Below are 22,830 nucleotides of genomic sequence, written 5' to 3' on the forward strand. Positions count from 1 at the left end.
ATTAACATAAAAACAAAAATGTAGGGTTAAGTGTGACTCATAGTCAACAACAACAAAAAAGATCTAGGTAATTACTTTATATCTTGTTTTTAATATGTACTCTTTATTATTATAAAAATTCTGAAAATTAGAAACAATAGGTTAGGTGTGGTTAGATTAAGTAATATAATCACAATGATTTTTCACATGGTTGTTTACATAATTAGATAAGTGTCACATGAAATGTGCATTCACCAAGTAATTTACAACTTTTGTAGTTTGTGATAGTTCAAAGAGCAATAAAACAATAAAATTTGAGTACAAACAGAAGCATACTTTAACACGTTTAGAAGTATTTAGGATAAATAGTTTTGTGTTAGAATTTGAAGTTATTCTAGAAAGGAAAAAGAGGATAATTTATAGTTTTTAAAACTTTTGTTTGGATGGTTATGATTTGACCAACCTGGTATAGAGTTAGAGTGGAGGAAGTAACAGACAAAATAAGGAGCTTTACTGAAAAATACATATGATATTAATTTGGAAGGTTTGAGATATTGAAAATCAAATTTAATTTTAAGATGAAAATCACTTTGCACTCTGAGTAGCCTACAATTTGATTGCATATACTTGTAGAAGAATTTTTAGTGAAAATGCTACATTAATTTTTTTTTTGTCTACAAATAACTTAATGATTACTGAAAGTCTATGGATGTTTATGAAGATACACAACACATGTTAGAAGTTATAGCATGAAAACTATATGAATAAATTTGGGATCATGAGCTTAGTTGATATGACTCAATCCATAATGAGAGTTAATTAAAATTTGTTAAAATAGAGTTAAAATTAGATTGTTCTTCAAAACCTGCACTTTTTTTTTAATACACATTTGATAATGCAGCTATTATTTTGGAGTCAATTTTTAGGTTCAATTGCTTGAGCCCATAGGAAGAGTTAATGCATCAGTGCTGGAATGCTTTTTACCTGAATTTTTTTCTGAAACTTCATGTTCATAATCCTGTAATATTAGTGACCACCTAGCTAATTTTGACAGTTGGTCTTTCAGCATCACTTGAAACATTAGGGGTGCATGATATATAATACTGGTGAATTTTTTGTCAGTCAGGTAAAAGCCACAGATCTTGATACCATGTACTACTACTAAATATTCTAAATAATTCATTTCAACTGTAATTGCCTATTTGATAAGCTATAGGGTGTCCCTTCCTGTCCTATATAACTGATAGGAATACTTATGTGACTTTAAACTTCTGTTTTTATAGGAACTTGTATGACTGGATATACATTAGGATTACAACTGTCCTCTGTTACATCTTGCTCAAACATGCCTTTTGTATATGATTTTAACTTTATACTAAGTTTTTCTAGCACTCTATAGAGTCTTTATGTTTATAGAGTTATTAAACACTATCATATGTTCAACTTTGTTTGTGCAGCCATTCAAATTGCTTGTTCCTACAGATGTTTCTATATTCCTCTAATTCAAAGAACACAAAAAGTCACCTTCACACGCTTTTGAACACTGTAGGTTAAATAAACACAACATAACTATAGAAAACACCCAAATACTAAATAAAGAAACAAACATAAACAAATGAAAAATTAAAGAAGCCTTACTTATACAACAACTCAAGTGCAAAGTAAATCAATACAAAGGAACACCTTTATACTTCTATTAGTAAATATAATCAAATATCTAAGCATGCATTCTACATTCCTACACTCAATTACACAACTGCCTTCAAACATGGTCAGCTATGAGAAAGTAACCCTTTCTTTCTTTGTGAACCTGATGATGACCGAAGAAGGTTGAAACATTGTTTGCTCCTCTACTAGTGCTTTCTCTATCCATACCAGCCATTTTTAAATATATTTTTTAGTAATCTGATTGTTTATAATTATGGATACTGGTAATATGCTTATTATTTTCTAGTTTGTTGGTGATTTACTAACTTTTTGTCTTGAGTATGATGTTTAATGTATTGTTTGTTTGTTTTTGTAGACTAGGAGACATATTTGCACAATTGAAGACTTGTGTTTTATAAGCATGAGAAATGATGGCACTGTTGAAATTAATAGAAGAAATGGTATACCTCAGGTATGTATAAAAATAGCTGACCTCTGTTTTTTTTTGCTTCCCAGTATTTAAATTTTTGGAGCTACAATATCCTCATGAATCAGTGTGTATATCCTGTACATATTACAACAGAGTTTGTTTATACACATTGTTTTTAAGAAATGTCACAAACAATCTAATTAGGAAAGTAATGAAATATCAGTTGTTTTCACTGTTATTACTTTACAACTGACAACTATGATGTATAGTGGTATAATAAAAACTTTTTTAACTCATTTATTCATGATTCTAAAGTACATATGCCATATCCATATTTACTGTCACTCTCTTTTGTTTCATTTGTATTTGGAAATTCCCAAGATAAAAAAGGACTAATAAACTTTTTGTTAAACAATTATGAAAGTCAGTGTTTAAATATCAAACAGTACAAATTATTTTAAGAAAATCTCTTATGCAAAATGCTTGTTTATATTTTTGCCTAGATGGACTGCATTTTACATAATCTGATGTATATCAAGGGAAGTCCCTTGAATTTTTTTCTTGGACCTCACTTAGCTATCTTGTTATGAATCCAAAGTGCTTTTCCTGGATGTATTTGCCAGGAGGACTACATTTAGCCTATTTGTGTATGGTCCTCTTGCTTTAGCCACATATTTGTTTCATTTCCACCCTGTATGTTTTATTTTCTTCACTGGGTGAAGAACATACTTGTTCCACAAGTAGCATTACAACCTACAGGTGTGCATAGTTTTTTAATAGTGGCATAACTGCTTTTTTTATCATAGTGATTGGTCTTCACTTGATTCTATTTTTTGGGAGGCTCCACTGTCCTCTCCATGTTTCCATAGTGGGATTCTAAGTATGTGGGAGCAGATGTAGTACTGTTTCAGAAACTAATATTTTCTAACATGTATTTCCAGTAGGCATTTACCTCTGTTCTTACATTTTCCACCCTTCCTTATCACTGATTTGCTGTTGTTTGAGATTTCTGTATGCTAGTGTTTGAAAGTGAGGATAGTGCTGCAATGGTAAATGGAGCCACTTGCTCTTGTATAGAGATTAAAATAGGACTGGTGAAGAGTGGGTCATATGGTCAGCATATATTGCTGCAGTCACACAAAAATATTGGGATGTAAAAGAATGGTGCACTGTACTAAAGATTTAACAAATCCTAGAGTGCAGTTGAAGATCAAGATAGCTTTAGGTACAGAGGTAAATACCTGTTTGAAATACATTCTCAGTGTTAAAAAATGTCAACTTAAAAATATATGTATCATGTACCTAAGATACTTCATATTATATGCATCCAAAAAACTACATATATGTAATGATTCACCATTGATAAAATTTACTGGTTTTGTCAATAAGTAATTGTATCTATATACTTTGCAATACTTTTATAAAAATTTAATAGTAAATTTGTTTGCTTTCTTTTCTATCTGAAAATATCTCTACAAATAATAAAAGTAAAACAGAAATTGTCTCTGAATTGTGTCACTGCTACATAACTAATTTTTTTTATTTCTCTTGTGCATATAATGTAAAAGATATTTAATGGCATTCATCATTTCTTGGTTTACATATAATATATTCTTCTGTTGTTGCTTTTGTTTGTAACACTATATGTAGCATGGGGTCTGTTTGTCGAAGTATTCCTTTAAATGAAACGTATACCACTACTAATTAACTCAGCTGTGGAGATGTACAACACAGGCCAAAACATAAGCTATTAAGTGTGCATTTTATCCACTTGACCATACCTGTATAAATATTTTAATTACACTTTGTTGTATTCACTTCTGTTGAATGCACACAAACCTTCTTTCAATTACAGAAAATTTTCTGTAAGAAACCCCCTCATTTTCTCCCCCACAACAAAATTAATAAAAACCTTGTTAGGTATATGTGACTGTTAATGTAAAGTTTAATAGAAGAGTACTACTTAGTTTAAATTGTGTGATCATTAAAGTAAGTTATTTTTAGAAGCAGTAGTTATGGTAAGTTTCCTTACTTAACTGCTTGCAAGTCATTTGTTGTGTAGTTCTGTTGTTATGAATTAATGTCACATTGTTTAAATCTTGTTAATTTTTCTTGTTTTTTAAGTGAGTATTGTAACATATGATGTGTTGTAGTTTGTATAAATTTCTAACCTTAGTCAGATAATGTATATAGGTGACCAACTTATTGCAAGTACATTAGTGAAAATGAAAGTAAGACAAAGATAGAGACACAGTTAACCTTTTTTTATGACCTATTTATAATAGTTTTAAATTTGTCTTGCATGATTCTACGACTATGTAGTTTTAGAAAAATAAGACAATTTTGTTTTTTTCCATTTGTAATAAAAACCTTCACTATTTAATGCATTTATTTGCACTAAATCTCGGAATATTTCACTTGAAATGCAGTTTTCAATTTCAGTATAAAAATACTATTTATTATTTTATAGCTTTCAAATTTCATTTGCATAATTGCTAAAACCGTCAAAATGAATATCAATTGTTTTTAAGGTAAATATTTATATAGTATTTTTTGTTTTCTCTGCTGTATTTAATTATCAGTTACTATCAACATGCAGTACAATAAAATGTTTAAAATTAATAAATAAGATACATACCCTTTAATTCTGTATGGAAATCCACTAGAATAGATGTATTTTTGTTATTTGCATAATTTCACATCTTTTTCTTCCCAATTCCTTGTTTTCATCTTTGATGCAGGTATGCCAACCTCTTCCTGTCCACATGATTCCGTGGTTATTATAATTATTTTAGGGCAAAGACCATCCACAAACTCTTTTACTAATGCGTGCACACACATGAATAATGCCACCTTATTTAGACATTTCCACAGGTCAAACTAAATTAAGTTAAATTTTAACAATCATAAAATTTTCAAATGTGCATTTATAAATAAATAATATATGACTAATTAAAATATAAACATTAAACCTAAATGCAGTTCAACTGTTTAGTAAACTAATGTATATAAGGCAAAAAATACTTACAAAGTACTTGCTGTGCACAAAGAAAATGATGGACTAAAAGCTTGTTTTTTTTTCATGCTACAAATCTATACACTTTTAAATGTTTCTTCAGGTATTAACTGAATTTTGCAAAAATCTCCTTTTTTAATTGGTTGTAAGCATGTCATTCAACTTCAAACTGCTACCTATCACAGCTTTGACTTTGCAAGTGGGCACAGCTGACCTTAAGCTTAGAAATATTAGAATGTAAAAAAAAACCTCTGAGAAATTCTTGTGAATTTTCTAGATGCTAATGAAAGGCAGGTGGAATTTGACTTTGAATGTCGACAGTCTTTAATCTGTTCTCATAGTATCATGTATAATAACTTGTAAAGTTTAAATTTGTAACAGCAAGAGGATTACCTGACAGCAAAACCTGCAGTTTTAAAATGTTTTTTTAAATAAAGGAATAAATCTTAGCTAATATAAAACTTTAAATTGTGTTGTACTTAGTAATAGTAATTTCATTAAAATATGTTAATATCAAAGTTGTTTAATTAAATTTTGAACGTAACTCAGTAATATGTACAGAAGGGGTTCGAAAATGGTATCATAATAATAGCATTGAATAGATCTAGACTGTGTTTGCAAATTTAATTGTATAGAGTGTGATAGACTTTATCAAAGTGTAATTGTCACAGATTGTAATGTAATACGAGAATAGAAAATAATTCATCTTTTCAGATTGGTTGTAAAGTAACTAAACCAGATTTTAGACAAAAATAAACAATTATATAAAGCTCTGAATGTAACTGTGATAACCAATGAGGTAACATAAGTGAATTTATCACTGATTGTGTTGTGATAACAGAATAGATAAAAATAATTTATCTTGTAAACTGGGTTCTAAAGTAATAGAACTAGCCTGTGTGAATTTTTGACAAAAGAGGTAATTATTTAAAGCACTGGATATAACAGCAGTCATTAACTGTGTAACAAACATTTTTATATACAGTCATGTGAAAACGTTAGGACACCCTATGAAAGCCTGCATATTTTTGTAACATTTTTGGATATATAGATATTTAATCTCAATTTTAACAATACTGAGAGATTATAGGAATATAACTAAACAACTAAAACTGAAGAAAAGACTTTTCAAGATCTTCTGTAAATGTAATTCTACACAAATGTATATTCTAACTGAGGCAAAAGTTAGGACACCCTACCCCCTAATAGCTAGTGTTATCCCCTTTGGCTGAAATAACTGCAGCGAGATGCTTCTTGTACCCATCTACCTGTCTCTGACATTGGTCTGAAGAAAGTGTGCCCCATTTCTCAATGCAGAATTCCTTCAGCTGTGAGATGTTTGAAGGGTTTCTTGCATGAATAGCCCGTTTCAAGTCACCTCACAGCATCTCAATGGGATTAAGATCTGGGCTTCGACTTGGTCATTCCAGGACTCTCCATTTCTTAGTTTTCAGTCAGTCCTTGGTGGATTTACTGGTATGTTGTGGGTCATTGTCATGTTGCAGAGTCCAGTTCCACTTCAGCTTTAATTTTCTTACAGATGGTCTCACATGATCCTCAAGCACCCTCTGATACACAGTAGAATTCATGGTAGATTCTATGCTTGTGAGCTGTCTGGGTCCTGCTGCAGCAAAGAAGCCCCAAACCATGACACTTCCATCTCCATGCTTCACAGTTGGTATGAGGTTCTTTTCCTGGAATGCTGTATTTGGTTTACGCAAACATGTTCTCTGTTCTGGTGTCCAAATAATTTAGTTTTGGACTCATCTGTCCAAAGAACATTATTTCAGAAGTCCTGGTCTTTGTCTACATTCTCTTTGGCAAACTTCAGTCTGGCCTTGATGTTTCTCTTAGAGAGCAGAGGTTTCCTCCTTGCACACTTCCCATGCAAGTTAAACTTGTACAGTCTCGTTCTGATTGTAGAGGCATACACTTTTACATCAACAGTAGCCAGAGCTTGCTGTAGATCCCGTGATTACATATTAGGGTGTTTGGAGACCTCTTTTAGCATCCTGCAGTCTGCTCTCATGGTGAACTTGGTTGGACGACCAGACTTGGGCATTTTGGCAGTTGTTTTGAAAGCCCTCCACTTGTTGACTATTTTCTGGACAGTGGAATGGCTGATTTCAAAATCTTTTGGGATCTTTTTAAATCCCTTACCAGACTCATAAGGTGCTACAATTTTCTTTTTGAAGGCCTCACACAGCTCTTTTGCTCTCACCATGGTGCTCACTCTCACTTCAACAGTCAGGAGCACACCAAACCAAATGTCTGAGGTTTAAATAGGGCAAGCCTCATTCAAAATGCTGAGTAACTATCTTCTAATCATGTGCAACTAACTGGTGTGTAAACCTGTGTGTGAGTTGAGCCATTTTAAGTAGGAATAAATGTGGGGGTGTCCTAACTTTTTCCTCAGTTAGAATATGCATTTTTGTAGAATTACATTTACAGAAGATCTTGAAAAGTATTTTCTTCAGTTTTAATTGTTTAGTTATGTTCCTGTAATCTCTCAGTATTGTTAAAATTGAGATTAAATATCTATATGTCCAAAAATACACAGGCTTTCATAGGGTGTCCTAACTTTTTCACATGATTGTATATTTGCCTTGTTTTGAATATATTATTTTAAAAACAAGTGGATTGTTTGCACCTACTGTAAAGGATCTTGTTCATGCGTAAAAACTTGACAAAATTCTGCTCATAATATAACATTAATGAAAAAAAATCACCCTTCTAAAGCATTCTTTTGGTCTCACTATCTAATTTTTGAAAACATATCACACACCCATCACAAAAAAAAACCCTGAAAACTCAGTTGACACTAATAGACTAACCAAGAATGTAACGTTACACTCCAGTTTACTATTACCCCAGAAATTGTATCAAATACAATTCACATTTAGATAAAACTTATCATTAAACAAAGAATTCCTGTCAGCTTTCAATTATTCAAAAAATTGGCTTTAATTTAAATAGAAAATTAAGTGAAGCAAAATATCATTATTTATAATATATATATACATAGCTGCATGTTTGTGATGTCCAAATACAAAGTCTGTAGTTTCTTATAAATTTAGAAAACAAAATCCACACAGTGTAAGGCTGCTCTGGTCAGATGTAGTGCTCACTTATGAGATGGGGTATTCCACAAGACTGTTCAGGGTGTTCTTTTGGTGCTTATTTTCCTAAATGAGGTGTAATGCCAACCATTTCTTTCATGGACTAGCATAAGTAAAGCAGGCAAGGTATTGTTGCCCACTCTTCATGCCTTGTTTAAAATCTGGTGCTAGTGTGTTTTTAAGAATAGGGTTTTATGGTCACCCATTGCACTGCTTTATGGCAGTGAGCTTCTTTGGACTTCTACTGTACTTTTACCTCTTTATTCTTTTTTTCTGATGGAACTTGGGAGTCTTGCCACTCACCATTTCCTACCTGCTGGGGTGGTGGACCATGGTGGTTGCTTCCCAAGTGTGTCCAATTCTCCTCTGTAGGGAGTAGGACAGTGGTGTTCTGTCCATATAGTACAGTTCATCCCTCTGGCTGGCTTTTCCCTATCTCAAAGGGAGCTTATATAGGTAACAAGGTTCATCCAGTTGAGGCATTCATAAACTTATAGTATAACTAAAAAAAACATTCACTGCAAATGCTTAGTTTTATCAGTTTCTGACATAATTTTTTAATTTCTTAAGTTAGGTGGGGAATGTAGATAGTTTAATTACATAAATTAAGATGAAATAGAATGTAAATAATTAAAAGATTTAGAACCACAGATAGGATCTAGGAGTTTCAGGTACTGAAACCCTAGGATTTATGAAAAAGCTTTGTGATAGCAATCCATAGTTAAGAAGCAAGTAATCTGTGAGCATGACAAAAATCTAGACCTCACTGTTAGAGATAATTATCCCTCAGGCTGGAATGGTCTTTCAGTAGTAGTGGAAAACCATGATGAAGAGAAAGACACAAAGAATGATGTACAGTTTAGCTCTCCATGTACATGCTTGGTAATTTTGATCAAATTTGTAACTGCCATGAAACTATGTACTATTACTTTGAATGCAACAAATGTATCAAAAAACATTTACCAAGTTTGTTGTAAACATTATAAGTATTGCACACAAAATATAAGATTTTTTAAGTATGATTTGTATTTGAATGTATGAAACTTTTACATATTTTATTTGTAAAGTTTTTTGTTTTTAGCCTCCTAGATTAATGTCAGAAGTGTTTATTTCAGTAAAACTATAATTGCTATTTTTTCTATTCTGACTCAAACTCTAGCAAAATTAACATTGTAAGGTAAAGTTAAAAGTTTAAAAATGTGAAATAATTCTGTATTAAATATTTTGGTTCTGAGATGTCTGCATATTGTAACAAACAATTACCTTATTTATACTTACAGCCAAAGCAAGTAATTTTACAATCTTGGCATCATTTAGATTCATTGTTTTACAGCTGCTCTTAGAATATGACAAAAGCTATTCATAACAGCAGGAAAGTTTTATGTAAACAAAGAATTGTACTTAACAAGGAGTGAAATAACATTTGCACTTTGCTGAACATTGCCTTGCAGTTTGAATATGCTATCATGATTAATTTTATGTTTAATTACTTTTATGACAATAAATTTAGTATTTCTCAGTGGGTTTTTGTACTTTTTCAAGTTGTTGTGCTCTCAAAGTCTTGACAAATCTTAAGTCAAAAATTGTTGGTAGTACATAAAGTAACTTATTTGTTTAAAATGTGTAACTTGAAACTCAAAATATTAATGTTAAAAAAAACTATGCCCTAAAGCTGCAATGATTAATTAGTCTTTCTAATTAAGATGTAAATGGTTAAAATAACTATGTTAGCTGGTAAAGGTGATTTCAGCAATGCCAAATAATTGAAATGAGATTGAAAAATTTAAAACTGTTGACAGAATGAACCAACCTGACAGATAATTCAGCAAATCAAAATCTACAGTTTCTGTTGCTTGTGAATAATCATCAACAATTATCAGATAGTATATTGTCATTTCTTTTAAAAGAGGTATGATAGGAAGGCATGGTATATGTGTGCTTGACTTTCATATGTATGTTTCAGTTAAGCAAGAAGATTGGAAGTTCTCAGTTTACATTATGGATTAATAGTATTGATGCTGTAGATAGGTAATTTATGCTGAGCTAAGAAGTTCATACAGAGTTAAAAAGAAAGTAAAATTAGTAATTCAGAGTGAAGAAGTGCAATATAATAAAGAGAAGTGAGGACTGAAAATGTATTGAAATATTGTTTTGTCAAATTATGTAATTAAAAGTAGTAAAATTTTAACATATGAATTATATGCTATATTTTGACGCTAAATTTATTTTGATACATTTATGATAAAAGTTGTTTAATTAAGTGAAAAGGTTGTGATGTGTACATTTTGACCCATTGCAAACAGGAAGTTAAATGGAAACTGAAACAATGAATGATAAACATAATGAGACTTTTTATAATATGTGGAAATATGTAATACATTTTGTTTGAGATTTGATCTATATTTTACTTTTGAATGTGCTTTTTTATAGGAAAATTAAAATTTATACTTTTTGATTTTAATATTTTCTCGTGTACTCATTTTCATATTTTCATCCTCAGCACTTTAGATTTAATGGGGTAGATGTTATGCATTCTTTTATTTCCTTGCTGGATGGTTACTACCGACTTATTGAGAAGTGGACATTCAACCTGTGCAAGGAACTAGCTACTCCATCTCTTCTTAGTCTCAAGTCCATGAAAGCTCATGGACCTGTTGGGTATGATTTTGCTGTAGTTTAGTTTTAAAAAATCACTACTTCATAGACCCTGTTAACTTAATTCTTTTCTATGTTGATTTAGAAGTGTCTGTGATTTAAAGAGATGTTCAGTTACAGGATGATTTAAATTAGCTTGAGGTAGAATGAATGCTACATCCAGTACTGGATTTATCCATAGGCCCAGATTTAGGGACCCTACCTTCCAAGTAAAAAAGTTATAGTTTGTAAAACTAGTAGAATAGAAGCAAAAGTGGGTTAGTTATTATTTCCAAATATTACCTGGGCCTAGAGCCCCTTCTTTAAACCTTAATCAGATTCTGCCTATAAATTTGGAATCAACTGTAAGGGGTGGATTTCCTAAATTTCTCATAATATGATGCAATCTGTTTTTGTTTTCAATATGATGTTCATTATAAGGCTGTAACAGACCCCACAACTGAGGTTTTTTAAATAGAAAATTCAACATGCTAGTAATGAAATAAAGAAGATACATTCTGAAAGTCTGTTGATAATACTTTTGTAGTGTTCTGTTTGAATATATTGTGAGCCATGTATTTGGGAATTATTGTGGCATTTGCAGTATTCTATATATATTATAATACTAGGAAAATTTTTTCATTTTCCTAGAATATCTATTGAACAGTTTAATATTACTGCTATACATAAATTCTTCATTTCTACAATCCATTGGTTGCAAGTTCCAAATCCTCATCCCACCAACCATGCTTGTTTTTTCAGCTGTGGCGGCATTATAATGTGACAGTCAGTTTCATTTTTTGTTGGTAAAATAGTTGCCCAAGTGTGGCAGTGAGTGTTGATGATTTGCTGCCTTCCCTCTTGTCTTTCACTGCTAAAATAGGGATGGCTAGCAAAGGTAACTCTCGTGTAGCTTTGTATGATATTCCAATGTAACCAAATTCCTTTTTGTCTGTATAATCACTTGCTTCTTCTTACAGTTACACTTATTTTCCATTTAACTGCCTTCTAAAGTTCAAAGTTTTGTTTGCCACTAGCCTTGAAACTCCCACTTAACTCCATGTGAACACCACATGGCTCAACTATAATTAAACATGCAAGTTAGCATGCAATAGTCCTTCACCAATAGGAATGCAACACACTCCCTTATCACAGCTACCTTCCTCTATGCAGTTGAACCTAATCTTTATTTCTTAATTTGATATAACAGTGTTAAGACTGTTACTTGTTATCATTTAACTCAGATGAGTCTCCAGTTAATTATGCTTTGGACATTACATAGTATGATTTCAAATAGCCTGAAATTTTAAAGTAAAGTTAATTGAATGTCAATAGGTATCATATTTGTGAAATTTTAAAGTAAAGTTAATTGAATGTCAATAGGTATCATATTTGTGATATTTTAAAGTAAAGTTAATTGAATGTCAATAGGTATCATATTTGTGATATTTTAAAGTAAAGTTAATTGAATGTCAATAGGTATCATATTTGTGATATTTTAAAGTAAAGTTAATTGAATGTCAATAGGTATCATATTTGTGATATTTTAAAGTAAAGTTAATTGAATGTCAATAGGTATGATATTTGCCAACATACTTGATCCACACAGTTTTCTTTCTTAACACAAATATGTTTTAATATAGAAACAAAAAGCAGTACAGTTTATAGTGATGTTTGTTACTAATTGTTATTACAAATGATAGTTTATATACAAGAGTTTTGCAACTTACAAATGATACTGAGTCTTGTATATGGTATGGAATTGAATCTTTTATCGACATTCACATAGAGAAATGTAATTCTTTGTTGATACACCTGCACACTTCTTTTGATGTCTAGCTAGTTTGAAGCACACACAAATTTTTCATTGACAACAATGTCTAATGTTTTTGTGGAAATACTAACATCTGAAGTTAGTTCATGAAAGTTAAATTATTTTTAATGTTTGAAGTCTATAAATGTTCCTACTTAACTATCTGTAGTTTTCTGATCAATAATTGTTTATCACAGTTATAGCCTCCAAGGTTTAAGTATACTGGGTGTAGCAGATCATTATTCTTAAACTGTCTCTCCACGTGTTGATTTATAAACTTTAAGGTGATGTTCTCAAAAGTTCACTCAGCAACAATACTGGCAATCATAAGTATCACATACACACCTAGTATATTGTTGATTGTTATGCTTGAGAATTCTGGACAAATGTAAAGAATGTTTGAGACTATTGCAACACATATTTAACATTATAAGTTGCATGCATTTCTAAATATGCATTAAACTAAAATAGATGTGAATAGTAAAATAAATAAATAATTAGTAAGTCCATTATAAGATCTAGTGGTTTATTTTAAACCTTGGTTTTTCTTTTTCAGTGCAGTTTGAAAGTATTGATTTAACTGATTTTAATATTTCAAAGTATTGCTTATAATCCACTATCAAGTTGGATTTCTTTGTTTGATTGTGAAATATATTTCTCACTCAGTTATTGGTAAGTCAGTATTTATGAATTCACAATTTAGTGTCAAAACTATATTGGCTATCAGTACTACTGGTATTTAACAGCCACTGACAACAGCTGCAGTTGTTTCATAACTGGCAGAGGAAGAGTTGGCTGTGGTTTATTGGAAGTTGGTTTTTGTCATGAAGGCCAAGTAATACCCTGATCTTCAAACTATTCTATCCCTACCAGAGCAATTAGAATGATGCAGACTTGGACATCTTTTCTCCTCCCCATCTCCACATTTCTTTGCTTTGCAGGAATGTTTGAAGCTTGTTGAAGCACCTAGATCTGTTGCAGATGTGTTATGTTTGTTTCTTTATCACTTGTGGTATTCAATCCATTCCCTACCTTATTAATTGCAGCATCTAGTTCTGAGTTTTTGAGTATGCTCTTTTGCCTGGTATTGGGGTCTATGCTGAACATTTTGTAGATTAATTACAGATGGGGGTTAGTATGCTGCACTTCCACGTACTGTAAAGACTCGTGCACTTTTATATCATTTATTAATTAAACCCTTGATTTTTCTGAGTTTTGTCAGATATATTTTTACTCACACTTCCCACCTTATCCTCTGTCCCAGTTCTTTCCTCCTCCTCACAATCCTGTTTTCCATTAGCATTTGTCAGAAGTAGTTTAAGACCTTCTTATTAAGAATGGCATCAAACATCTAATGTTTTATTTCAGATGTTCTGTTTGATTTGGGTTATGCTTTTTTCCTTCTGTTATGTATTTCACCTATACTACCCAACTTTCCCTCTTATCACCACCTGAATGTTAGTGCCTGAGTGACTGGTTTGGTTTGGAGCAAGACCAGCCAACACAAGTCTCCACATATGAGTTGGCTGGGAGCTATCTACTGTCATCAACTGAATGTTACATCCCTAGTATTAGTGTTAATTGGTTTTAGACTGGAATTGAGCCTTGTTTTTACATTTTCAACTTTATGACATTATCTGGATGTACATTTCTGGTGTTTCTTGCTGCAGATCTGAAGCTAAAAGAAATTAATTTAAAGAAAGGAATCACTTGAGAATCTATAACTGTACTAATTTACAAGTATGTGGATAAGCAATTTCAAACTAAATAAAGTAATATATCCATGAATTGTCAAGTTTAGAAATAAAGCTTTTAAGCCTAAGTATTGAAATTTGTTCTATATGTCTTAACTTTAAACAAAGTGGGTCAATTTGACTGACTTCATAACTGTGAAAAAAAACAACTTAATTATCCTATTCTTCTTTCTAGAATGAATTAAAATTGTAAAACTTGAAATTGGATTTTTTTTATTATAAATAGCTTTAAATGTGTAACAGTATGCATCTATTTATTGCTCTTTAATTTATATCTAATCAGTGTTTATGCCATATAAGTTTTAATTCATGTTGCAAATGTACAGTTCATGTAATGCTGATGAATTACATAACACCTGAATAACTTCAACCATAGATGAATAAGGGACAAAGGATGGTACCTATATTTTTCATTATCATTTTGTCATCCTGTGTATCTGTTATTTCAATCCATAACTTGGATAGAACTTTTGTTTACTATAGTTAACTTAATTATTTCAATATTACTTTTCTTTCAATGTTAAACTTTTCTACTTAATATATCAAATGAACATGTAGAAAGGCATGCTATAGATTCAATTAGACTTTAATATTTAAACTATTTGAACATTTGTGTAAAATCAAGAAAATCAATAATTTGTTATTAGATCATTTTGTTCTCATATTAATGCTTTCTGTACACCAATATATGTTACAAAAATTAAGTAATGGAACTACATTTGTTTGTCCACAATAGCTTTAAACTCATAACAGAATACATCTATTTCTACCTAAAACTTTTATTGCCCATTGAACCATTTCTAACTAATATTCACACCATGTAAGTTGTAAGTCACTAAACAAATGTTTCTGATTTTTATGTTTTAGTTACTTTTATTCTAATAAAGAATATACATTGAAACAAAGTCTGGGTATTTTATTTGCTGTTAGCTGTCAATGGAGCTTAACCCTAATTAAACTTACTTTACTATACTAATGGTATTAGAGTATCTTAGAATGGCTGGTATGGGTATTAGCACATTTATTGATAAGCAGAGAACAATATTTCAACTTTCCCAGGTCGTCTTCAGGTTAACAAAAAAAAAAAAAAGGTATTAGTACACTGAGTGATTATTTATTTAATAATAACTCATCACTGTTTTTCTAACTATGCAACAAAAGTAATTGAAAATTACATATAAATTATATAGTATTATATGTCAGACAGAACTATTGGCAATAGTGGTCTGATTTTCTATTTTATTACTTTGTAACTAAATAAGATTGTAGGTTACGAAAAACAAAATGATTTGCCTGAGAAATGATAATATTATAAAGAATAAGTTGTTACATTTTGTACTTCTTGGAAGAGTGGTAACTAAATTAGAGAAGAGGGGATGTCTAGAGAGAGAATGCTACAGTTCTCATGTTAGGGAAATATTGCTGATTTGTTTTAATATTGCCTTATAAAAATTAGGAACGTAAAACTTGTATCATATTAACATATGGATTTTTTACTAAATTTTTCTGCTATATTTATTTGTATACCTTACTAAAAATTAGTTTAATTAAAATTTAAATGTAATGCACTGAAACCTTGTGACACACAGAGAAAAAAGATGCTTTTAGTAACAGCGTCAAGGGAGTGTTAAAGATAAAACATTAATACCTTGTTTATCTCATGTTTGTTTCTGTTTTTACACAAGTTTTTGGGGATATGAAATTTTATTATGAAACTTTCTTGAACTGGTGCATGTTTTAGAATATACATGTTTAAACAAATAAATTAATAATTTAGGAAGAATACAAACTCTTACCAGTCCACAAGGGTTTGCAAAGCAGTTTGAAGTATTTTATATTAAACTTTTGCCTGGTCATATATGAGGCATTTATTTAAATATTTACCTGTATGGGCCTTACAAGATAAAAATAGCTTTTCCAAGATAATAAAATAATGGCTTATGATAAATAAATATTAGTTTAGTATCTATGGAAAAAAATTTTTTTATCTCTTCTGTCAAGTAATATTTTCAAGGAGTTTCATTTTATTATCAAATATATTTTATATAGGGTATATAAAGTAAGGTCATTCTCTGAAGGAAAGGCACAAGAAATTGAATCTAAATCCAAAAAAGTTTCAAAAAAATTGCTACATAAAGTTCAGTCATTTAGTGTTGTTTTTTTTTTAGCTTTTATGAAAGCATTTTTGAAAAGACTTGTCTAATTTCATACTTTTATAAATATTTGTTAGGGAAAAAAACAATTCCAAAAATCCCAAAATTATGATTTCTTCCTTTATGTAACGACAAATATACCATTGTATGATGGACAAAAGCATATTTATTTTTCACATGAACATCACCTTATACTATGATTTAGGGTCTGAATCAGACAGATGGCATTGGTCCACAGACATATCTTGAGTACAGATATTTTGTATAACAGCTGATTTTCATGTTTGAAAGGGGATCTTTATATAGTAACCTTAAGGTGAAAGTGTATTTGGGATTATTCACTGAAATATGATAAAGAAATGTTGCAGAACTTGCAAAACCATGGAGAAAATAGCTTTCTAGACCTGAGGAATCATATCCTGTATTATATAACGTATGCAGTCACCACCATGTTTAGTGCATGATTGTGGATGATAGTGTAGGTTTTGCTGTCTCATAACCAGCAAAATAGCATGAATTCAGTCACAAACTAGGCAATTTAGATTTCACATATTGCAAGGAGTTCATATCTGTAATCAGAATTTAAAACAAAGAATGATGGAAGGTTTTTTTTCAGGAATAAACCAGAAATACCTTATTAACTTGCAGACTAGATGCTAAGATTTGCAGATTATAGAAAAATTGTAGCAACACAGATTACATGGCTTAAAGTTTTATTTAACCTGGAGTACCATAAATGGAAAATAATTCTTTGTGTATTCAAAACTTTTGCTGGATTATGAATACCAAATTGTAGATACAGACAAAACACACATCAATTATTTAAATGGTATAGTTTTGAACTTTTAAGAAGTGTGAAATAGAAAAAGGAGAGTATGGAACAACAAACAACTTATAATTTCATAAGGATGTCAGTGAGTTTGGTTGTTAGAAAATTGAGGATCAGTTAAACATATCGGCTACTCAGGAATTGAAAGATGAGATTATTTTACTTTATAAGAAAATAAAAGTCCTTTTTTTATCTGGAGATTTATTTTTGTGGAATTGGTCATTTCAAAAAGTGATATAATGTCCGTAATATGATGTACATTGATAAAATAAAACACTGAGGAAATTTAACATCATAAAAAATTAAGCATGTATTATGTTCATACCAGTTTAATCTATTTATGTGTACACATGTTGTACTTAGACAAAGTGATTATGTAAGTGAAGTAGTGAGGTGACTGATTTCTTCAGTGTTTTTTGACTAATTTTTCACAGCATTAGATAGTAATAATTTATGTTGGTATTTGCAGGTAGGAATAGATAATGAATGTTGTTTTCATAGTTCATCTTTTGAATACATTTAGTAAACAAAAGCTTAAGTAATTGATTTAATGCATTAGGAAAAACACAGTTCACAAACCCTACTCGCCTTTCTGCAACGACAAATAACTGATACCTCTTGCTGTGGCTAAAAAATAGTTGTAGCTCTCATATTGTGTACGAGCTCATTTTAAATGTATCTGAAGCTGAACAAGGTTGTATAAGGTATAGCAAGGGTACTGAGATTATTTCTCATTATCTCTAATTTTGAACTGCTCACAAGAGCATACACAACCATTATGCAACACTGACTCTTGAGCTACTCCTTATCAATGATAAGGATTTCCATCACATTATATCCTCATGGACCAGCATGGTCTGGTGCTAGAATGGTATATCACTTGTTGTGGATTTGATACTTGATGCCTCCAAATTTCTCTTCCCTTTGAGATGTAGAAATGTTTTAACATCATGGTAAAGCCCACTATTCATTGCTCGGTATTTTAAAATTAGGGATGGTGATAGATAGCCAAAGTAACTTTGCCATAACTAAAAAACAGTAAGAAAATATAACACCCCCACAGTTTAAATGTAAAACATGATGGAAAACAATGTGAGTCATACTGATGCCAATAAATGTATTATTCATCCTTTATACTTTAGGGGCTTTAATAATGTTCTTATCGATTTCAACATTCATTAGTAAAAGAGTAGTACAAGAGTTGGAAGTGGGCTATGCTCTTTGGTTGCATTCCCTATGGTTCACAGATCAACTTGAGAACCAAGGTAGATAGATAGCCATAGTAGCTTTGTTATAGCTGTTGAAAAATACATAAATGTCCCTATAGCTAAAAGATGAGCATTGCAAGAGGCAATAGGAATCAACCTGTGACCCTCAAATCATGATTCAAACACCCTAATCACCAGGCTGTGTTGATTCATGGCTGATCAACCTTAATTTAAAGTATAATAAAGAAAAATCTTAGTCAAAATATTTTGATTACTTGGAAATAGTGGTAGTCAAAATATTAAGTTTAATTGATTATTTTTGTATGTAGTGACATTAATTGACCAAGTTGAACAAAATCGAAGTAATAAAAAAATAATGATTAGAATTCACAATGCTATATTTCAGTCACTTAGATAATTAGAATAATCAGAAATACTAATTTTAATTATTGTGATACCAAAAGATTTAATCATTATTTGAATCATTCGATAATTGAACATGAATCTAGATGGTGTAATCAGTGTTCATAGGTACTTGTTTAATATAGTTTATTACCCAGCTGTATTATTTGTTTATGTGTAGCTTTATATATATATATATATATATATATATATATGTATGTGTGTGTGTGTGTGTGTGTGTGCATGTGTGTAATGTTTTAGGAAAGTGTAGATCAGCAAAAGTATTTTTATATATTTGTTATGGTGACTATCATAATATTCTTCCGTTATGTTTTTAATATTAACTATTTGTGATGGAAGTGTTTGATGCTGTTAACTTCCTCTTCCCAATTTGCTGGTAAAGTGTTTGATACAGTATGTCACATATCTTCCATGAGAAAGAAGGTATTATTGAGTATCTGTTGTGTATGAATATTTGTGTTTCTTTTGTTGCTGGAAGTATATCTCATGTTTATTGATTCTGGCATATTTTTGTGTATAATGTATATGTCCATAGTCCAAGTTAAATATAAAACTAAATGCTTTACCTTTGTATTCTTGTATAAAAAATGTTCACGTACATAAGATTACTTTGTGTATTTGTAAGTGTTGTACGAATTATAAAATAGAGTTATTTTGACTTTAAAGATAATAAATATATCTGATTTTGTCCCTCTCCATTGGAAAAATAAATTGATGTATGAAAATTTTTTTTTTTTAATAGCTCACTATTTGCATACCGGAAACTGAAAGAGAAACGAAACTATGAAGTGGGTAGTTTTATCCTTCGTCAGAGTACATCGTGTTATGGGGAATTCAGATTAGATGTTTGCTGTTCTCAAAATTTGAATGAAACTGAAAGAAGACCTGAAACTTTTCAAATAAAAATTTATAATGAAAACTACTATATACACAATTTGAATGATGTGAAGGATGTTTTTCCTACAATTCCTCAGCTGATTGCTCATTACAGTCAGAGTAATAGTAACTTACAACTGAAATATTGTATTCCTCCTTCTGAATATGGTGAGTTTTGCTTTTTAATTTTTGTGAAATGTTTCACAGTTGCAGATATTTGTGTTTATTAATGTTGGTCACTTTTCTTTCTTTTTTTTTTTTGTACCTGAAATGTCGTAAAGGACTTTTCAGTAAAACTATTTTTTGGTAAAATAATTATATTTTTTTAATCTAGTATTTTTTGTTTATCTTAGAAGAGTTTAAAAGTTCTAAGTGATGAAAAGATTTATCAATATCCTCTGTCATATGTTAATATTAAAAGATTACTTGTAATAAAGATGGCCTATTGTCTAACCTTTATAACCATCAATTTTTATCTTCACTTAATACAGCATATTAAAAATGAATATTGATAAAATTCTTCATCACTGTAATTTGTTTACCAAAAATTAAAAAGAGTAGCATAACCCTAATGTACTTTATGAAATATGAATCAGCATATAGTTTAGTGAACTGATAAATAATTTTAAAATAGTACAGTTATAATTGAATAACAGAATACAAAGAAAATGTCTTATGATAGTTGTCATGAAAAATATTTATAGGAAATCTAGTGGAAAGTCATCAAAATTGTAGAAACAGCAATTAGCATGTAGTGTTAAAGTATATTGGGAAAGACTTGTAAATAACTATACACATGTTTTGTATTTCTACAGATAAGACACATCTGCTTTTATGTCGCCCTGAATTTAGTGAAAATCCAAATATGACCATTAGAGGAGAATGTAATTGTTCAGCACAATGTATACCTCATGATGCTTTGATACTGCCCCAGCACAAAGAATATGAACATCCTGGTCAGTACACAGTTGTGTATCATGCACGGCTGAGAAGAAGCGAAGGAGAATGCAGAGAAGTTGCAGTTAAAACACTGAGAAAACATTGTATGAGAGACAACATGCAGGTACATGTACATCTGAATTTCTAGAAACATGTATAACAATCTTCAAAATATGGTGTTATATATCCTCAATATACTGCTTTCTCCTTTTTTTTTTTTTTTGACAACTCAATTTTATGTTGATATAAAAATGCTTTCAATAACTGTATTTTACATTCAACTTCAAGCAAATGATGGTTTGCATGTAATTATAAGACCATTATTAGTATTTCAAATATATATAATTGGGTTATTCAGTGCAACAATATTGATATGATAGCTCTACTTAAAGATTCTGTACATAGAGTAATTGCACTAAGCTATGCAGTGAAAAAGAAATGAAATGAATTTCGATTGTAGTTAATATACAGCATTGTTGATCTTGTACAATATGTGTATAAATAGTGATTGTGTGGTCAGTGTTTTCCATTCAAACTGTTTAAAGAAAGTTTAATAGATAATGTAATATGAAATTGTTCCATTTGATAAACACTTATAGAAGTTTGCAAGGTACCAGATTTCTTGTTTTAACCTTATTTCTCATGCATACAGTATTTTAGATAAGTTTTACTTGTATCCAAAATCCTTTTACAGCTGTGAGCAGATGATACTTGAAAGATGTTTATAGACTTACTGTATGCCTTGCACATTAGTGTAAACCCTTTTTCTATTTGCTCACTGTGAACTTTATTTAACTTACAGTTTTGTGAAAAAAACTAAGCAGAATAAAACATGATTGCCTCCTGGACTTTTTAATATAGTGTTTAACATTTCCTGAAGCAATATAAATATTGAAATCCCATCAGGCTCTCTAACTGTGACTTGTTTTGTGTTTGTTGTAGAAAAAGTTCTTACCAAGCTATTGCTTCAGTTTTTTTTTTTGTTATTTCTGTGCTCTAATCTTATTTCTTTGATATAAAATAAATATCACAATTTTTTTCTGACCTTTAATTCTTTGACATATTCTTAGTGGTTGTACATATTAGAAGACTCAAGAAGCATACTTACATTTCAGGAGTTTCTGATTCAATGTGACAAAATACTGTTCTGGCAAAGTGAAGCCATTGTTTCTACTGTTGGGGTTTCTCTTGCACATCCTTTGTCTTTGGTAATGGAGTACCTTCCTCTTGGTCCACTTGACAAGTATCTTCAGTCATCCAAATCAACTTTAAAACAAGTAGACTTAGTAGAATCTACTATTCATGTGGCCAAAGCACTGTGGTATTTGGTGAGATAAATATATTGTTAAATAGGTTTTCATGTTGTGCTTTAATTAGTTATTAAAGTGACACTAACATTTCTATTTCACATGTGGAATGTATAATTCAAGATATAATAAAAATATTTAACAGTAGAAATAGTATTAATGTCTTCTTGATACTTAACAAATTTTTAATTAAAATAAGAAAAAAAAAGTGTATATTTTACCCAAAAAAAATTAACATGTTATGATTTTGTTCTGTTCATTACATGATAAACTTGTTATTTGTGAAAGGTACTACAGCAACTAACTTGCATACTTCATTGTTTTTTAATAAACTAGTTCTGTAGTTTTTCATACAGTGAAATGCATTTCTCAGATTTTTTCATTTAAACATTCACTTTTTATATTGTACAATTTCATAGATTTCATTTTTCAGAGGTAGGATAGAAACTTCATGAGTTAACCTCAAGAAGTTAAAAGCTGTTTTACTTGTATATTACATTGTATTTTTATTTTCTCATTTACTAAGAGTTATAGGTAAATGACAAATACTTAAAAATAGCCCTTATTTGTGAGTTTTAAGTACCCCATCATACATAAATGTTAGAGGTAGTTTGAACAAATGATCATCATCCAAGCATCATGTTTTGCTCTGTTATCTTTAGTTAACTTTGTGTTAAAAGCCCAAAAATTCTTTAGCAACAAT

The 22,830-nt window shown here is 30.4% G+C and overlaps 1 protein-coding gene across 4 annotated transcripts in view; it reads left to right on the forward strand.

The window, feature by feature from the left end:
* Window positions 1-22,830, forward strand: part of LOC143240134 (tyrosine-protein kinase JAK2-like) — a 144,190-nt gene that overhangs the window by 42,983 nt on the left and 78,377 nt on the right. For 3 of the 4 annotated variants that reach the window (XM_076482077.1, XM_076482069.1, XM_076482087.1), the window contains 5 exons: window positions 2,003-2,098; window positions 10,692-10,849; window positions 19,748-20,049; window positions 20,697-20,944; window positions 21,891-22,148. In XM_076482077.1, the coding sequence (XP_076338192.1) occupies window positions 2,003-2,098; window positions 10,692-10,849; window positions 19,748-20,049; window positions 20,697-20,944; window positions 21,891-22,148 (1,062 nt within the window). The remainder of the gene's footprint in view (window positions 1-2,002; window positions 2,099-10,691; window positions 10,850-19,747; window positions 20,050-20,696; window positions 20,945-21,890; window positions 22,149-22,830) is intronic. The other variant, XM_076482097.1, reaches the window with a different exon arrangement.

Source organism: Tachypleus tridentatus, chromosome 2 (genome assembly GCF_004210375.1).
Source record: "Tachypleus tridentatus isolate NWPU-2018 chromosome 2, ASM421037v1, whole genome shotgun sequence".
Classification (NCBI taxonomy): domain Eukaryota; kingdom Metazoa; phylum Arthropoda; class Merostomata; order Xiphosura; family Limulidae; genus Tachypleus; species Tachypleus tridentatus.